This window comes from Neoarius graeffei, chromosome 4, assembly GCF_027579695.1.
Source record: "Neoarius graeffei isolate fNeoGra1 chromosome 4, fNeoGra1.pri, whole genome shotgun sequence".
Classification (NCBI taxonomy): Eukaryota; Metazoa; Chordata; class Actinopteri; order Siluriformes; family Ariidae; genus Neoarius; species Neoarius graeffei.
The window spans coordinates 12,578,226-12,595,200 of NC_083572.1; the positions used below are offsets into that span (position 1 = coordinate 12,578,226).

The 16,975-nt window shown below is 39.5% G+C and overlaps 1 protein-coding gene across 1 annotated transcript; it reads left to right on the top strand.

Moving 5' to 3' along the window:
- Positions 1 to 3,394: 3,394 nt before the first annotated feature.
- On the top strand, positions 3,395 to 8,231 carry LOC132884848 (uncharacterized). Its single transcript, XM_060918844.1, has 6 exons — positions 3,395 to 3,494; positions 3,753 to 3,873; positions 4,450 to 4,543; positions 5,302 to 5,401; positions 7,767 to 7,900; positions 8,020 to 8,231. Exons 1-6 carry the CDS (start codon positions 3,419 to 3,421, stop codon positions 8,203 to 8,205), a joined length of 711 nt encoding a protein of 236 aa, XP_060774827.1. The 5' UTR covers positions 3,395 to 3,418; the 3' UTR covers positions 8,206 to 8,231.
- Positions 8,232 to 16,975: the final 8,744 nt, after the last annotated feature.

Genomic DNA, 16,975 nt, shown 5'->3' on the forward strand with positions numbered 1-16,975 from the left:
CTAGAACACAACATCAAGAAAACGTGGAAGAAACAGCAATAATAGAAGAGCCGGTTTCTAAGCTGCCTAAAACTAGCAATGGGAATTATTTTTTGTTACATAATGTACTCAGGCTGCCAGTCAGTGTGTGACCCCCCCCCCCCCCCCCCCGAAAAATCCAAGCTACGTCCTGATTTACATGAGAAATTTTGTTTTCATTGATGTGTTTAAATTTACAGACAATATGAACTAATGTAAACAATTGGCTTCAACTCGCATAAATATGAATTGGAAATGTTTAGTTCACTTTAGCTTATGCAAACGCACAACTCTACTAAAAGATTGATAAACGAGGCTCAACGTCCCCAACATTGAAACCTGAAAGCTTTAGAAACTCTAACAGACCTTTACTTTTTAACAGGACTGTTTTGGGATTTTGCTGAGTTTACCTTCAACTGTCTGAGTTTTTTTTTTTTTCAAAGAAATGAACTTTGTAGCCAGGAAAATCACTGCGTTTTCTAAATGCACTCCTGAAAATTACTCATTAACTAGGGGAATTAAATTTGATATTTTTGACATGTTAATTATTAATGTACATGAAAGAAAAAGGCTTAAAAATCATACCTTGTTTTAGTGAAAATAAGTACTAAAATGCACTAGAATGCAGGGTTTTGTGTGTTATGTTATTAAAATATTTTCGGGGGACGTTACCCCCCAATCTTAGTTTGGCTTTCAAAAGTTCAGGATTGTTTTTCTTTGCTCCACGTGGTTTTCTCGGTCATTTCAGTCCATCGGCTCGGACTGCCCAGACTTCTGTGATGGCTGCAGAAGTTACTGTATGTTCTGCCAATTTCTTGTGGAACACAACATCCCCCCAACTGTGGCAGACCATTTTTTGCAGCTAGTGAAAAAAAAAAGTTTCCCAATTCAAAGACTGCACAGGTAAGCATTTGTTTTTGTTTGTTTGTTTTAGTTTTTATTGTTTGCATGTAAAGCTTCCTCCATTATGATGATGATTTAGTTACCTGGTGATTTCTGGTTTCGCTTCCTTAAACATTTTAATTGCTGATAGACATTATATGTAGACACAGATGACCTGCACTCGTTACTACCATCAGTCGTCAGTAAACTGGAAAAGTATTGAATGAAGAGTAATGGTGGTAACGACCGTCGGTAACCTGTCTCTAAAATGTGTAGTAGGGGATGGAAGCAATTTAACACCATCTACATGTTTGCAGTACTCTGATTTTCTTTTATTGGCCTGGAAAATAATAGATATACAGTATATTGGGGAAAGATCTTCGATGTAAAAACTGCTCTGGGTGTTGCCAGGTTTCCAATGCTGAAACAACTTTTTACTGCTTTGCTGTGCCTCCCACAGAGCAACGCAGATAGTGAGAGGGCTTGTTCATTGGTTAGGAAAATTCATACTGAGGACAGGAAAAATTTGGCTGCAGACACATTAACTGCATATCTGCAAATTAAAATGAACTGTGATGAGGAGCTGCAACTGCTACACAAGCAGTGAAATTATAACTAGTGCCAAATCTGCAACATCTTTGTACAACAAAGAACACTCCAAAAAGGAATAAGATTTAAATTGTTGTTATAAGTTACTGGGAAGATTTTCAATTTAACTTCATAAATATATTATTTACCAGCTGGGAGGTCCGTATTGTGAAATACCGTGACCGAAGGCCGAGGTAGCGGTATTTCACCATACGGATCGACCTTAAGCTGGTAAATATATTTACAGATACAGGAACAACTAACATTCACCGCAAAGAGAGATGTATCTAGACAGCCATTTTGGAGAGAGTGAGGAAATGAGAGAAGAGATATGAAGAGATAATGAGGGTGGAGGAATATAGAGGAAGAGAAGAGAGAGATAAAGAAGGGAGGGAGAGAAATGGCTCGGTTTCAATAATGAGAGAAGAAATGAGAGATGTTATTAAATTTATTGGAAGAATTTGAATCTGGCGATAGACTAAAAGAAAGAGGAAAAAATAACGAAAGATAAAGTCATGACAAATTAGAAGGACGTGTAAAGAAGCCCCCTATGATTTCCTCTCTTGTACAGGTAGTGACGCTACACTTACTGAAAACGGTTATACATGTGGTTCACCCGGGGTCATCACCGTGTGTGTAAAGCAAAGCAGAGAGATGAACTGATCGTGTATTCAGAACTGCCACGCTGCCTCACACTGATACCATGTGCAATGAAGCCATCAGACTTTTAATCCATCGAAATCAGAAAGACATCAATTAAAAATAATCACAGGCGGCACGGTGGTGTAGTGGTTAACGCTGTCGCCTCACAGCAAGAAGGTCCGGGTTTGAGCCCTGTGGCTGGCAAGGACCTTTCTGTGTGGAGTTTGCATGTTCTCCCCGTGTCAGCGTGGGTTTCCTCTGGGTGTGCTGGTTTCCCCCACAGTCCAAAGACATGCAGGTTAGGTTAACTAGTGACTCTAAATTGACCGTAGGTGTGAATGTGAGTGTGAATGGTTGTCTGTGTCTATGTGTCAGCCCTGTGATGACCTGGCGACTTGTCCAGGGTGTACCCCGCCTTTTGCCTGTAGTCTGCTGGGACAGGATCCAGCTTGCCTGTGACCCTGTGGAACAGGATAAAGCGGCTAGAGATAATCTCATCTCATCTCATTATCTCTAGCCGCTTTATCCTTCTACAGGGTCGCAGGCAAGCTGGAGCCTATCCCAGCTGACTACGGGCGAAAGGCGGGGTACACCCTGGACAAGTCGCCAGGTCATCACAGGGCTGACACATAGACACAGACAACCATTCACACTCACATTCACACCTACGGTCAATTTAGAGTCACCAGTTAACCTAACCTGCATGTCTTTGGACTGTGGGGGAAACCGGAGCACCCGGAGGAAACCCACGCGGACACGGGGAGAACATGCAAACTCCACACAGAAAGGCCCTCGCCGGCCCCGGGGCTCGAACCCAGGACCTTCTTGCTGTGAGGCGACAGCGCTAACCACTACACCACCGTGCCGCCCCGCGGCTAGAGATAATGAGATGCAATAATAAGTGACAAGTGATTGGATGTAAGACTGTCACTAAAGCATTGGTCGAAATATTATTGGCTGTCCATTGTCGTAAAAGCTTATAGATAATATAGAGTGTATCATCATGTAAGGGCTGAGATAAACTCCATGATAAACAACAGTTTATCCAGCATCACCTCCTGAACCACCAGTCCTAGGTTTGTCCCAGTGGAAATCCATTTTCTTGGTTGTTCCTTCCATACTAAACTAGGGTCTGTACACCCAGTAGTCAGTAGTCTAAGAGCTTATGGTAGGATCTAAGTGCATCTTCCTAAACTTCTGTCTAATACATACTGTATACATGACATACAAAGCTCATCCATGCTGCTTTCTCTTTCCTAGTTTAGGTGATTTGCTTCCAGAATACAAAATGAAGAGGAAAATGCTGATTGGTCAGATTCTCATGCTGTTGATGTCAGTCATATCTTCAGGCTTGGCCAATGAAAGTAAGGAGTACTGAATTAATCATCCCAGCAGTCATTATTATCATTCTTATTGTTATTTGTGTGTCGGACTGGGAAAACACATTTCGGGAAACAACTGTGACTGTACAATGTGTTTCTCAGCCTGTGCTCTTGTGTTGTGACGTGTTTTAGTTTTACTTCCTGGTCCTGTATCCATCCCCATTCTGTTGTTACTCTATAGTGTTCGCCTGTTCTTTGTTTTTTATAAATGTGTATATGTATGTGTGTGTGTGTGTGTAGATCTCAAGTGTTACACCGACGGCATACAGCTCATTACGTGTGTTTGGAACACTTCGTCAGTGGAAGACAGATTTCAAATAACACCAACCACCAACTGTTCCCTGCAAAGCATCGATGATAAGTAATGTATCATTTTCATCACGACATGACAGAACTCATAACTGTGGTTTTAGAACTAGTCTTTACACAAGTCAGTCAGAAAGTACTCATGCTCATGCGTATTTGACAGAATTCAGGTATAATCTACTGTCCTGAGTTCAGTTCCAGAGTTAATCTAACACCTATTTCTCCTCAAGGCCTTGATTAGATTGATCACTTGAATTGGCTGGAAAGCTTGATGCTGCCACTTAATGATTTTTCAAATATTTTTGAAAAAACTATACATGTTTCAAGAAGTGAAAAGGGTTCAAAATGACATGAAGTCAAAAATCTATATGCACGTTTTTTTGACACCACATATTTATGTTTTACAGTTAATAAAACTCACAGATTCACTGTCTGTGAGACTTTAATCTCTAGGTTTTATGGCTTTACTGTGAAATAATCAGTGACGTGATGGTCTAATGTGGCCCAGCATGAAATATACTGTATTTTCCAAGAACAGTGCGTCTGAAAATGTTTTACTTCTTTTATATGACAGCAATTTGGCAGCAATTACAGTTGTGGGTTACTGATTAAAACTTTGTTTGCATTTCAGTTACATAAGAAAAATTCCTCTCAGAGTTAACCTGGAGCCTCTTGGCGGCTCACAGTCGAAATTACGTCAAGGAACTCTTCAATTTGCTGAGAGTGTAAGAAATTGATTTGATGATTTGGTGTTTTTATAAGAAATGTTTGATTTCAGACACAAGAAATATACTCACTCACTTATTCATTCAGTTAATAATTCTTTAAATACTATAACAACACATTGTTTGGAGACTGTGAGTTTGAATCCCAATAATGCCACAGCCATCCGTGGCCAGGTGTCTATATGAGCAAAATTGGCCATGCTTTCTGGATGAGAAAGATGGCATACTCTTTCTCCCCATCAATCACAGTGACACTCGCCAATTGTGGGCATTTGTGAGCTTGTGTATGCGGAAGAGGCAGATGACGCTTTCCTCCAAACGCTGGCACTCGAGACTCCTTCCAAAAATGTACAAATTTCTCCTCAAAGAGGAGAAAACATCATCGTTTCAATGTTAACATACAATTTTCAATTTGTTTATGTCGAACATCTGCCATACAAGTCCTTGTGTATATTGTTACTACAGAACTAATAATTTATTACAATAAACGCATTGCTATAAATCTTGCAATCATCAGTGCTTTATAGAAAATTATTCAATACCTTCTGACCAATCCGAATTGCGCATTCGACAGGGCTGTGGTATAACTTATTAATTTTTTTTTTTTTACATAACTGATTAAATAAAGACAGTCCTCACTAGTGCCTTCTGACTTTTTGAATTAAGGATTGCTTGCTTTGATTTCATGAAATTACACTTATTGTATTATCAAGTTCTAGATTCATTATTTTCTAATTTGACCCAACTGTTGATTCCAGACTTTGACTGATGGTTCCCCAGATGTCCCGCTGGATGTACGGTGTGAAAACATAACTAATCTATTGGAAAGTATCCCGGAGTTTTATCCCCCATCTTTTGGTAAGACTTTTCACTGCGATTACGTCGACTTGAGTGCGTGTTTCTTGATCTATGGAATTGCAGACAGGAAAAATAATGTTGTATTAAATGTCTTAATTGTTCAGTCTGACAATAAATGCATTGTTTATCTTCTGTATCACTTATAAGTGATATTTTAGTCATAGTCTCACAAGTTGAGTGACATAGTGTCAAAATCAACACTATGCCATAAAAATGGGACTTTTATGGACAAACTTGTTGCACAATGAAGCTATGCTTACACCTGGTCAAAGATAATTCTAATTTAATGAACTAATTTAATAAAAAAAATAGGACATTCGGATAGAACATCAGGTTGAGGCGAAAACATGGAGCTTTCTTAGAAAAATTCCCGACATATTTTAGGTTTCATGTTATATTCATTCATTCATTCATTTGCTATTCTAGCGATGGGTAAGAGGTAGGGTACACTCTGGACAGGTCACAAATTTATCGCAGGGCTATCGCAGGACCTTCACTGTCAATTAACAGTAGCCCTACCCGATTCTGAACAAAGTTAGTCACATGGCCCATTGATTAGAATAAATGTTAAATCAAAATTTAATTGTATCGTAGCAGATTCAGTGGCATCATTAAATATTGAATCATTTCATGATGAATCAAAGTTTTATCTTATGAACGAATATTTTATCATATATTGCAACAGATTCAGTGGTATCATGAAATGTCAAATTAAAATCATTAAATAATATTGGCTGGCTTTTTTTCGTGGTATATCAGATATATTCCATTCAGCTATCATGATATTAAACGAGTCAAAAATGAATAGCTGAAAGGAATATATCTAATCAGACCCTCCAGGATTTCACGATGTTCAACTTCAACGCAAATTCAACCAATCCCCGTGAATTCAGGGCGGTGTTACAATTATATCCAATCACCGCAACTTTCCCGCAAATTTGACCAATCGTTGCCGTCGTCTTGAGGTGACGTTGACAAACTACCTTCCGCTTTACTTCCGTGTATACGTTCAAGAGAAGCAGCATGTGCGAGTCAGTGTTTATATAGGCTTAAATTCTGTTACTGAAAGTGTGTGATGTTTACAGTGAAGGACTGTGTGCACTTTACATTATTTTTTTACTTAATACAAGAAATTAATGGATGCCAACATTTTTGCCAAAATGGTATTTTATTTTCCATTGTTTAGGCAGCTTCAGCATCATACTGTGAGATTCTGTTCAAATTGTTTTTTTTTTTTCTTCTATGAAGCCTGAGCCATTTATTTTATTAGTTTATAATTATTGTTTAATTTAGTCTTCAGGAGAGACTGCCTGCACACAGTACTAGTATTAATAGGTTTTTTTTCTTACATGAAAGCTGAGGCATTTATATTATATTTTAAGGTAACTTCATGTTGTGCTGTGAGGTTCTATGGACTTTAACTTTTGAACCAACAGGTGCATTTGGATGAGTAAAGCCTATTTTTCTGCATTTTTGTAGTCCTGGTAATCTTTTATATTGGTAAAGTTGTTTATAGGACCATTTCTCAGTGCCTTTGTTTTTTAATCAATAGTTTTTCAGGAATCACTTAATATTTAACATATCACTCAATTTTAATCACAAAAAGAGAAAATCGCAACAATTTCTCACAACTTCCACTTCCTCCCGCAATGTAATGGCAACAAAAACCTAAAAACAAGGCAACTTTCATCGCAATTTTTTGGAAAACCCCCCGCAACATCAGACATTTTAGCCCGCAACAATCACAAAAAAGACCCGCGTAATCCTGGGGGGACTGTCTAATATACCACGAAAAAAAAGCCAGCCAATATTATCATTATTATTATTATTATTATTATCCATACACATACCTTTCGGGTGTTCAACACGTTGTTCTCTTTCAAAATTCTCTCCAAATCTTCCGTATTTAACGAAGGAAACCTGCCGGCCATGTTTGTTTAGAAATTGTCACAGTCGCTCGCTAGCGTGGAAGTTTTACATCTCCGATGTGTAACGTCGTGTCGTCTTGACAACCATGCAATATTGTAAACCATATTCAACGCTCATTCTCCATTGGGTAGAGTGATGTAATACACGTAGGTATAAGCAATATGCAAACAACATTGCATCCTATCAAATCAAATGAATGAAACCCGCTAGAAGGGAATAGAACACGTTTTTATTCAATCAAAAAAGCATCCTGTTTGTATAATGATGTCATATATCGTATGGAAGCACAAAGTTTACACCCTTACTAGAAACAATAATGAGGCTCCATACAAACTAATAAATGTATAACCCTTTCTAGTCTGTGTGTAATAATCTCTATGTGTCTCTGAGAAGGTATAATTAAATTGAGCTCTGTGTGTGTGTGTGTGTGTGATAGTTAAGTTGTATCCTCCTGAGAAGCCAGTTGTGAACAAAGGGAATGTCACCTGGAAACAAGGTTCTCCTCACTCTGGATTTGTCTTTGCTGTGAAGTATAAGGTGCAGTGGGGTTTGCTTGAGAACAGCTGGGAGGTGAGACTATGTTCGAATCACCATCTGCATCATTTCTGAACTGTATTTTAAATGTATGAAAGGTATTTTGCTATTTGCATAAAGCTGCTTTCAAACCATATTTTTCTCTGCCTGTGTAGAAGAACCAGGTGGCGTTGACAGAAGAGACACAGTGTGAGTTACCATTAGAGAAGCTGATCAAGGGGAGGCAGTATGTGGTCAGGGTTCAGGCCACTCCTAACAAAGAACCACAATTGTGGAGCGAGTGGAGTCCAGTTACTCAGTGGGAATCCACTGTGGGTTTACCACCTCTGTCCGGTTACTGAATGTTTGGAAACCTCACTGATTATGTTCATCTCATTATAATTCATTAGAGTATGCTTTGTATTCATTCATCCATCTCTGAGAGTGCCATATGTAAGGAATAAGACACAACAGAACATTATGTGATAAAAAAAATAATCCACAGTGGGGATTGCCAAGAATTATAATTAACAGTGACATACAGCTGGGCAATATGGCCTAAAAAAATCTTCAATTTTTTCACAAAAAAAATCGGATTTTAACCGATTTTTCCCCCTACTAAAAATCAAACTACAGATGACAAAGAAATGGTTCAAAACAAGTTTTACCTTTATTTTGTTTTCACTTAAATTTCCCCTTTGGGGTTAAAGTGCAACCAGAAACCAAAAAGAAGCCAAAAAACAAGCTTGTAGATGAGATGGCAGACCATGCCATTATACCGGTAAATAGTGAGAACATACAGAAACTTTTAGAAAGCTTTCTCCAACATAGCTTAGTTTCAAATTGACACAATGCACCCTCAAACTTAAAAAAAAAAATGCCCCCTCAAAAAATGTTATTTACCAGCTGGGAGGTCCGTATCATGAAATACCGTGACCGAGGTCTTGAAAGTACTGACCAAGGCCCTCATTCAAGGCCGAGGTCACGGTATTTCACGATACAGACAGACCTTAAGCTGGTAAATAATATTTATTTATTTTTTTACCAAATTCTAACAGAAAATGAGAACGCCTGAAAGGGAAAACCGAGCCGCCATTTTGAATCCTCATTCACGGCTGTAATGCAAATTGCTTCCTCCTCGGTATACAAGTGCACTTCCATGGCAGGAAAAAAAAACCCTACATTTTGCCACCTATGTAGTCCCCTATGTATACAAATAGGAGTAATTCAGGATTCAGCCATGTTTTTGCTCGGTGTAAGCAAATTACAGGTTTTTAGCTTTCTCCTGAAATGTTTTCTTTTATTTCTTCCTCAGGGTAGTAAAACTCGCTTTCGCTGTGAAGACTGTCGTTATCACTATCCATGATGTAAAATGAATGCTATTCTCCTGAGAAATGCTGGCAAAAATTAATATTTTTCATCTCATCTCATTATCTCTAGCCGCTTTATCCTTCTACAGGGTCGCAGGCAAGCTGGAGCCTATCCCAGCTGACTACGGGCGAAAGGCGGGGTACACCCTGGACAAGTCGCCAGGTCATCACAGGGCTGACACATAGACACACACAACCATTCACACTCAGATTCACACCTACGGTCAATTTAGAGTCACCAGTTAACCTAACCTGCATGTCTTTGGACTGTGGGGGAAACCGGAGCACCCGGAGGAAACCCACGCGGACACAGGGAGAGCATGCAAACTCCGCACAGAAAGGCCCTCGCCGGCCACGGGGCTCGAACCCGACCTTCTTGCTGTGAGGCGACAGCGCTAACCACTACACCACCGTGCCGCCCATTAATATTTTTGATATTATAAATAAATCTTATTAAAAAAAAAAGAGAAATGTTGACAAAAATTGCTACTATGTTTGTTGTTGTTGTGAACGAGCGAGTCGCCAGAGGTCTGTAATCGGGGTCCATACTGTAGGGCACGGATCCGCTCGCCAGCCAATCAGAGCGCAGGATTTGGATAATAAATAATAGTAAATAAAATTGTGTCCTTTTCGATAAAACTGACAAAATAGGGGAAAAAATCCCGACTTTTCCACCGTATGTATGGGCACCATGTCTTTTCCAATAAACATCGCGATCGCATCTGTGATTGCTTCCGCCGCGCCCCATTCTTATCATAAGGCGCACAGTTGGGAAATGTGTCCGGGACGGTTGCTTGCTTTACTCTGGATGGTGTGCTCGTGCTGCGGCTGTGTTCATTCCGCTGGGAGCAGCACTTCTCCCACTCCGCTGCAGGCTTCTGTTTAAGGGGTTGGAATAAATTCGTCATGCTGCTTCCTTTGGAAGCAACCGTTTTCAAACACACCTTACAACGAGGACTTGTTTGGTCTGCGTCCGACGCTGCAAAACCGAACCAATTCCACATCACGGAGGAAGTTACTCCTTTCTTGGGCACAAGTTGTGGCTTTCCCCCCAATCACTGCCATGCTGTGTGTGTGTGTGTCTATGGCAAGCGCGAGGGAGGAGGGCGATAGTGTCGGTGCCCGATCCGTCCCTGCTGCCTGATCCGTTCTGCACATGCGCAGAGAGGAGCGTCGCTGGCGGAAGTTAAAACTGAGAGAAAACCGATTTTCATAAAAACACATTGTCCTTAACTGTAAATTCGAATTCATCTCATTATCTCTAGCCGCTTTATCCTGTTCTACAGGGTCGCAGGCAAGCTGGAGCCTATCCCAGCTGACTACGGGCGAAAGGCGGGGTACACCCTGGACAAGTCGCCAGGTCATCACAGGGCTGATACATAGACACAGACAACCATTCACACTCACATTCACACCTACGGTCAATTTAGAGTCACCAGTTAACCTAACCTGCATGTCTTTGGACTGTGGGGGAAACCGGAGCACCCGGAGGAAACCCACGCAGACACCGGGAGAACATGCAAACTCCGCACAGAAAGGCCCTCGCCGGCCACGGGGCTTGAACCCGGACCTTCTTGCTGTGAGGCGACAGCGCTAACCACTACACCACCGTGCCACCCGTAAATTCGAATTAATTGATAAAATCGATTTATCGCCCAGCTCTACAATGACATATAACATTCTCATTTTTTTATACAATTATGGTTACATTTAATTAGGCTTGTAGTACTCGAGTCCGACTCGTGCCCTAATTTTAAGGACTCGTGACTCGACTTGGACCTGAGCACTGATGACTCGGACTCGTGCATGAACTGCATTCGGACTCGTAAATTGGAGACAAGGACTCAGATTTTTTTGTAACATGGCAAAATAATTTGGCATAAGATATTTATATCTACATTAATTTTTGTACTAATTTCGAGCAAGAGTGTCACACCTGCATGCCTTCACGCGTGCATCAGATGGTCTCTCGGGCACGCTCCGGACAGCACGCGTGCCAGGCGGACTCTCTTGCGCGTGCTGTAAACGACTCACACCTGCAGAGGATTAAGGCTACATAACCTGGCCCCTTCCTATTTATCAAATCTCCTAACTCCATATCAGTTACCTCTAAATCTTTGCTCCACAGATGGACATAAGGACATTCTTTACAAAGAAGTGGAAAGTCAGTCAAAATTTCCCCATAGGATAGGGTTTTTTTTTTTGTCCCAATGGAAATGTTAGTGCAGTTAGCTGGCTAGTCAATGTTAGGAGATGTATCAGCTAGCTTAATGTTAGCTATCATTTAACTCAAACCCAGTAGGCCTGCCTTATTGTAATGAGGTCAAGTCTGCTCTGATGATATGTATTGATTCCCTGTTGTGATTTGAAGAACTTGTTTTGTCTGGTCTTTGCCAGTTTTCTGGAAAGTAACATGGGAAATCAGCGTATGGGGAAGGAATAGTAGAAAGGAAAGCAATGGAGAGAGATGGATGTTATTCCAGGTGGATTGTGAAGGAAAGGGGGATAAAAGTTATGAAGTGGTAGAAATTGTGGTGGCACCAATGTAAGAAGGAGTTACATCTACAAATCTATTTGTTATACTAATCTGTAAATGTTACTGTAGTACCACCATTGCATGTAGGTTGACAAAACTGCACTTGTTCATTGTGTGAAGTTCTCTTTTATGTCACCGTTGCTTGACAGAGTGTGATTTTGTGTTATGAAGACTGCATGATGCCATGTCATTTTTGTTGAGTATTACTAAATCGGAAAAAAGTAAAATGCACCCACTAAAGTCACTGTTGGTGGTTAACAAAATTGCACCTGTTCATTGTGCGAAGTTGTTTTTTATGTGTCACCGTTGCTTGACACAGTGTGATTTTGTGTTATGAAGTTTGCATGATGCTATGTCATGCCTGTTCATTGTGTGAAATTCTGAATATTCTTATTTTTAAACATACAGTTGAGTGTCACTATTGCTTGGCCCAGTGGTATGTTGTGTTACATCTAAAATTAAATAAAAAAGAAAACACAAAATAAAAGTAAAATGAACCCATAAAGTCATTGTTGGTGATAAATTGTGTCACATTCATCTCATCATCTTAGGCAGAGCAGTGGGTTTAAAAACAGGCTGATAAATATATGGACTAGTTGAATGAGGACTTATTGTTGAATCTCTAAAAGAGTCATTGAATTAAGTGACTTTTTTTGAGGATAAAATTAGGTGTTTAGCAACCTGTTAAAAATACACCAGAATGCAGGAAATGGCATCTAATTAATTACAAATTTTCTGGGGGAGGACCCCCAGACTCCCCCCCCCCCCCCCCAGTGCCCCCCCCCCCCCCCCATTAAAAATGCTACAACGCCCCTGGTGACAATAAAGATGTAAATGGTATGGTGATGGAACTGGGGATGTGGCCGGGTTCAGTGTCTGTCACACACACATGCACACAAGCCGAAGGTAAGAAAAGATGTCACCATTTACAATAATTTTTTCATATTAAAAAACAACACTTTTACAGTGTCTTCCAAAAGTATTCATCCCCCTTGGTATTTGTCCTGTTTTGTTGCATTACAAGCTGGAATTAAAATGGATTTTTGGGGGGTTAGCACCATTTGATTTACACAACATGCCTACAAATTTAAAGGTGAAAATTGTTTTATTGTGACACAGGCAATAATTAAGATGAAAAAAACAGAAATCTGGAGTGTGCATTGGTATTCACCCAATTTCGTATGAAACCCCTAAATAAGAGCTGGTCCAACCAGTTCACTTAAGTCATATAATTAGTTGATTAAGATCCACCTGTGTGCAATCAAAGTGTCACATGATCGGTCACATGATGTCTGTATAAATCAACCTGTTCTGGAAGGACCCTGACTCTGCAACACTACCAAGCAAGCAACATGAAAACTAAGGAGCCTCCAAACAGGTCAGAGACAAAGTTGTAGAGAAGTATAGATCAGGGTTGGGTCATAAAAAATATCCCAAACTTTGAATATCCCAGGGAGCACCATTAAATCCATTATAATAAAATGGAAATAATATGGCACCACTACAAACCTGACAAGAGAAGGCCGTCCACCAAAACTCCCAGACTGGGCAAGGAGGGCATTAATCAGAGATGCAACAAAGACACCAAAGATAACACTGAAGGAGCTGCAAAGATTCACAGTGGAGATGGGAGTATCTGTCCACAGGCCCACTTTAAGCCGTACAATCCACAGAGTGGGGCTTTATGGAAAAGTGGCCAGAAAAAAGCCATTGCTAAAGAAAACACATTTGGAGTTTGCCCAACAGCATGTGGCAGACTCCACAAACACATGGAAGATTTTCTGGTCAAATGAGACTAAAATTGAACTTTTTGCCCATCATGGGAAACGCTATGTGTGACGCAAACCCATCACCCTGAGAACACTGTTTCTACAGTGAAGGATGGTGGTGGCAGCATCATGCTGTGGGGATATTTTTCATCTGCAGGGACAGGAAAGCTGATCAGGACTGAAGGAAAGATGGATGGCACTACATACAGGGCAGTTCTGGAGGAAAACCTGTTTGAGTCAGCCAGAAGTTTGGGACTGGGATGAAGGTTTATGTTCCAGCAGGACAATGACCCGAAACATACTGCTAAAGCTATACTGGAGTGGTTTAAAGAGAAACATGTAAATGTCTTGGAATGGCCTAATCAAAGCCCAGACCTCAATCCAATTGAGAATCTGTGGCATAACTTGAAGATTGCTGTACACCAACGCAACCCATCTAACATGAAGGAGTTGGAGCAGTTTTGCCTTGAGGAATGGACAAAAATACCAGTGGCTAGATGTGCTAAGCTAATAGAGACATACCCCAAGAGACTTGAAACTGTAATTGCAGCAAAAGGTGGCTCTACAATGTATTGATGTCTTTTTTTTTTTGGAGGGGGATACCTATGCACATTCCAGATTTCTGCTTTTTCATCTTAATTATTGTTTGTGTCACAATAAAAAAAAAAATGCACCTTTAAAGTGGAAGGCATGTAGTGTAATTCAAATGGTGCTAACATGGGCGTAGCGGACGCGGGGGACATGTCCCCCGCACTTCCCGTATTAAATAAACAAATTTTGTGCCCTCTGTCCCCTGCACTTTTTACAGCCATTACAACCACTCAATTCATTTTTAACATGTGGAAACGTGTTTTTCCGAGCCGCCTCTAAACGCATCATGAGCAGGCGGAGCTAAGGCGGCAAACAAACACCGCTGTCGTGTGTGATCAGAGACACTTTAGAAAATATTGTATGAGCATCTTTGGTGTGATTCAGATCTGGGCAGCGCTTCTGTATGTTCAGCAAACCAGCCAAGAGGCTAAATGGGTCATTCCATGCCAAATCAACAAGAGGTTATGCTCGACCATCTCAGATTTCAATGAAATTTGGAGGGCTCAGAGATTCTATTAAAAGAAGTTAATCCCCAAAACTTGAGCTTCCTATCACCAATAGTTTCAGAGATACAGGCATTTGAATTTTTCGATTTTTTTTGTTTTTTGCTCAAAACATACATATTTCAAAGTGCAATATAATCTTTATTATGCAAGATAGAAGCCTAAAATTTTGCACAGAGAGACTCAATGTCTTGTACTACAAGCTTCAACTTAGAATTTCAATGGTCATTGTATATTAGATGGTGATTTTAACAAGGAAATTAAAAAGACAAATTTGCATTTTTTTGCATTTTTAACTCACTCTGGAAGCTTGCCTGTGGCAGTAATGCTTAAACTAAGAATATTATTCAAATCTACACAGAAATATCTACCAATTTCAGTTTTACCAAGTCTCCACTATTCCTAGTTTGTCTGTAATAGGGTTTTGAAATTCCCCGATTTCTAAAACATGTCATTTTCAGTAGCAAGAAATCCAATGTGGGGTAGCAGTTAGGAACTTGTAAATTTTTTTCAGTAATCCCCAAGACCCATATTTTATATTTCCAAATTTTTGTTCTGTGTCTCTCAAGTATTTTTAAACTACAGGGGTTTAAAAAATCCATTTTCACCAAATTCGAATTTTTGATATATTTTCATATAACTGATATTTGAGGGTTAATAAATGCTTCAATAAGGCTCAAGTAGGTTAGGAGACATGTTTCTTCCTCAATTTTAAATAAAATTTCAATTAATGCTCAGTATTAATTATTTGTAAATTGATTTTAATCTAAGACTGTGTAACATTAGCAATCAGTGACCAGCTATTGTGTACCAGTCAACAGCCAGCCTTATCAATATCAACACAGCACAATAGGTGACCTTTGATACCAGAACAGGTGGCTCATATCTTATAGTTTTAGAGTCTGTAAACTGCATACTTGTTCAGATAACATTATATTGCTTGGATTATATTAAATACATTGTAATACAGAGCACTGAGAAAATTTACCAATGTTATTAACTGAATGTGTTTCTTTGCAAGGATTGGATATTTTGAATAGTTGACTAGGGAGTTTAATTGTAGTTGCTTTCAATTTGAGATCCGTATAAATGAGTTTGTTCTTAGACATATAGAAATGGCTGAACTTCCTCCCTGTTCTATAGGAATAAAAATTTACAAAATATAAAAAATATAGGAAAAAAAATTTACAAGTTCCTAACTGCTATCCCACATTGGATTTCTTGCTACTGAAAATGGCATGTTTTAGAAATCGGCGAATTTTAAAACCCTATTACAGACAAACTAGGAATAGTGGAGAATTGGTAAAACTGAAATTGGTAGATATTTCTGTGTAGATTTGAATAACATTCTTAGTTTAAGCATTACTGCCACAGGCAAGCTTCCAGAATGAATTAAAAATGCAAAAAATGCAAATTTGTCTTTTTAATTTCCTTGTTAAAATCACCATCTAATATACAATGACCATTGAAATTCTAAGTTGATGCTTGTAGTACAAGACATTGAGTCTCTCTGTGCAAAATTTTAGGTTTCTATCTTGCATAATAAAGATTATATTGCACTTTGAAATATGTATGTTTTGAGCAAAATGCAAAAAAATCGAAAAATTCAAATGCCTGTATCTCTGAAACCGTTGGAGATAGGAAGCTCAAATTTTGGGGATTAACTTCTTTTAATATTATCTCTGAGCCCTCCAAATTTCATTGAAATCTGAGATGGTCGAGCATAAATTTGTCAGATATTTGTTGATTTGGCATGGAATGACCCATATGTTATTTACCAGCTGGAAGGTCCGTATGGTGAAATACTGTGACTGAGGTCTTGAAAGTACTGGCTGAGGCCCTCTGGGCCGAGGTCAGTATTCGAGGCCGAGGTCATGGTATTTCACCATACGGACCAACCTTAAGCTGGTAAATAATCTATTTATTATTTTCTTTACCAAATTCTAACAGAAAACAAGAGCGCCCGAAAGGGAAAACCGAGCCGAGCCAACATTTTGAATCCTCATTCACGGCTGTAATGCAAATGGCTTCCTCCTCGGTATACAAGTGCACTTCCATGGCAGGAAAAAAACTACATTTTGCCATCTATGTAGTCCCCTATTTATACAAATAGGAGTCATTCAGGATTCCGCCATGTTTTTGCTTGGCGTTAGCAAGTCGAGGTTTTTAGCTTTCTCCTGAAATGTTTTCTTTTATTTTGTCTTCCTCAGGGTAGTAAAACTCGCTTTCACTGTGAACACTGTCGTTATCACTATCCATACTGTAAAATTAATGCTCTTTTGAATCCTCATTCACGGCTGTTATGCAAATTGCTTCCTCCTTGGTATACAAGTGCACTTCCATGGCAGGAAAAAAAACTACAT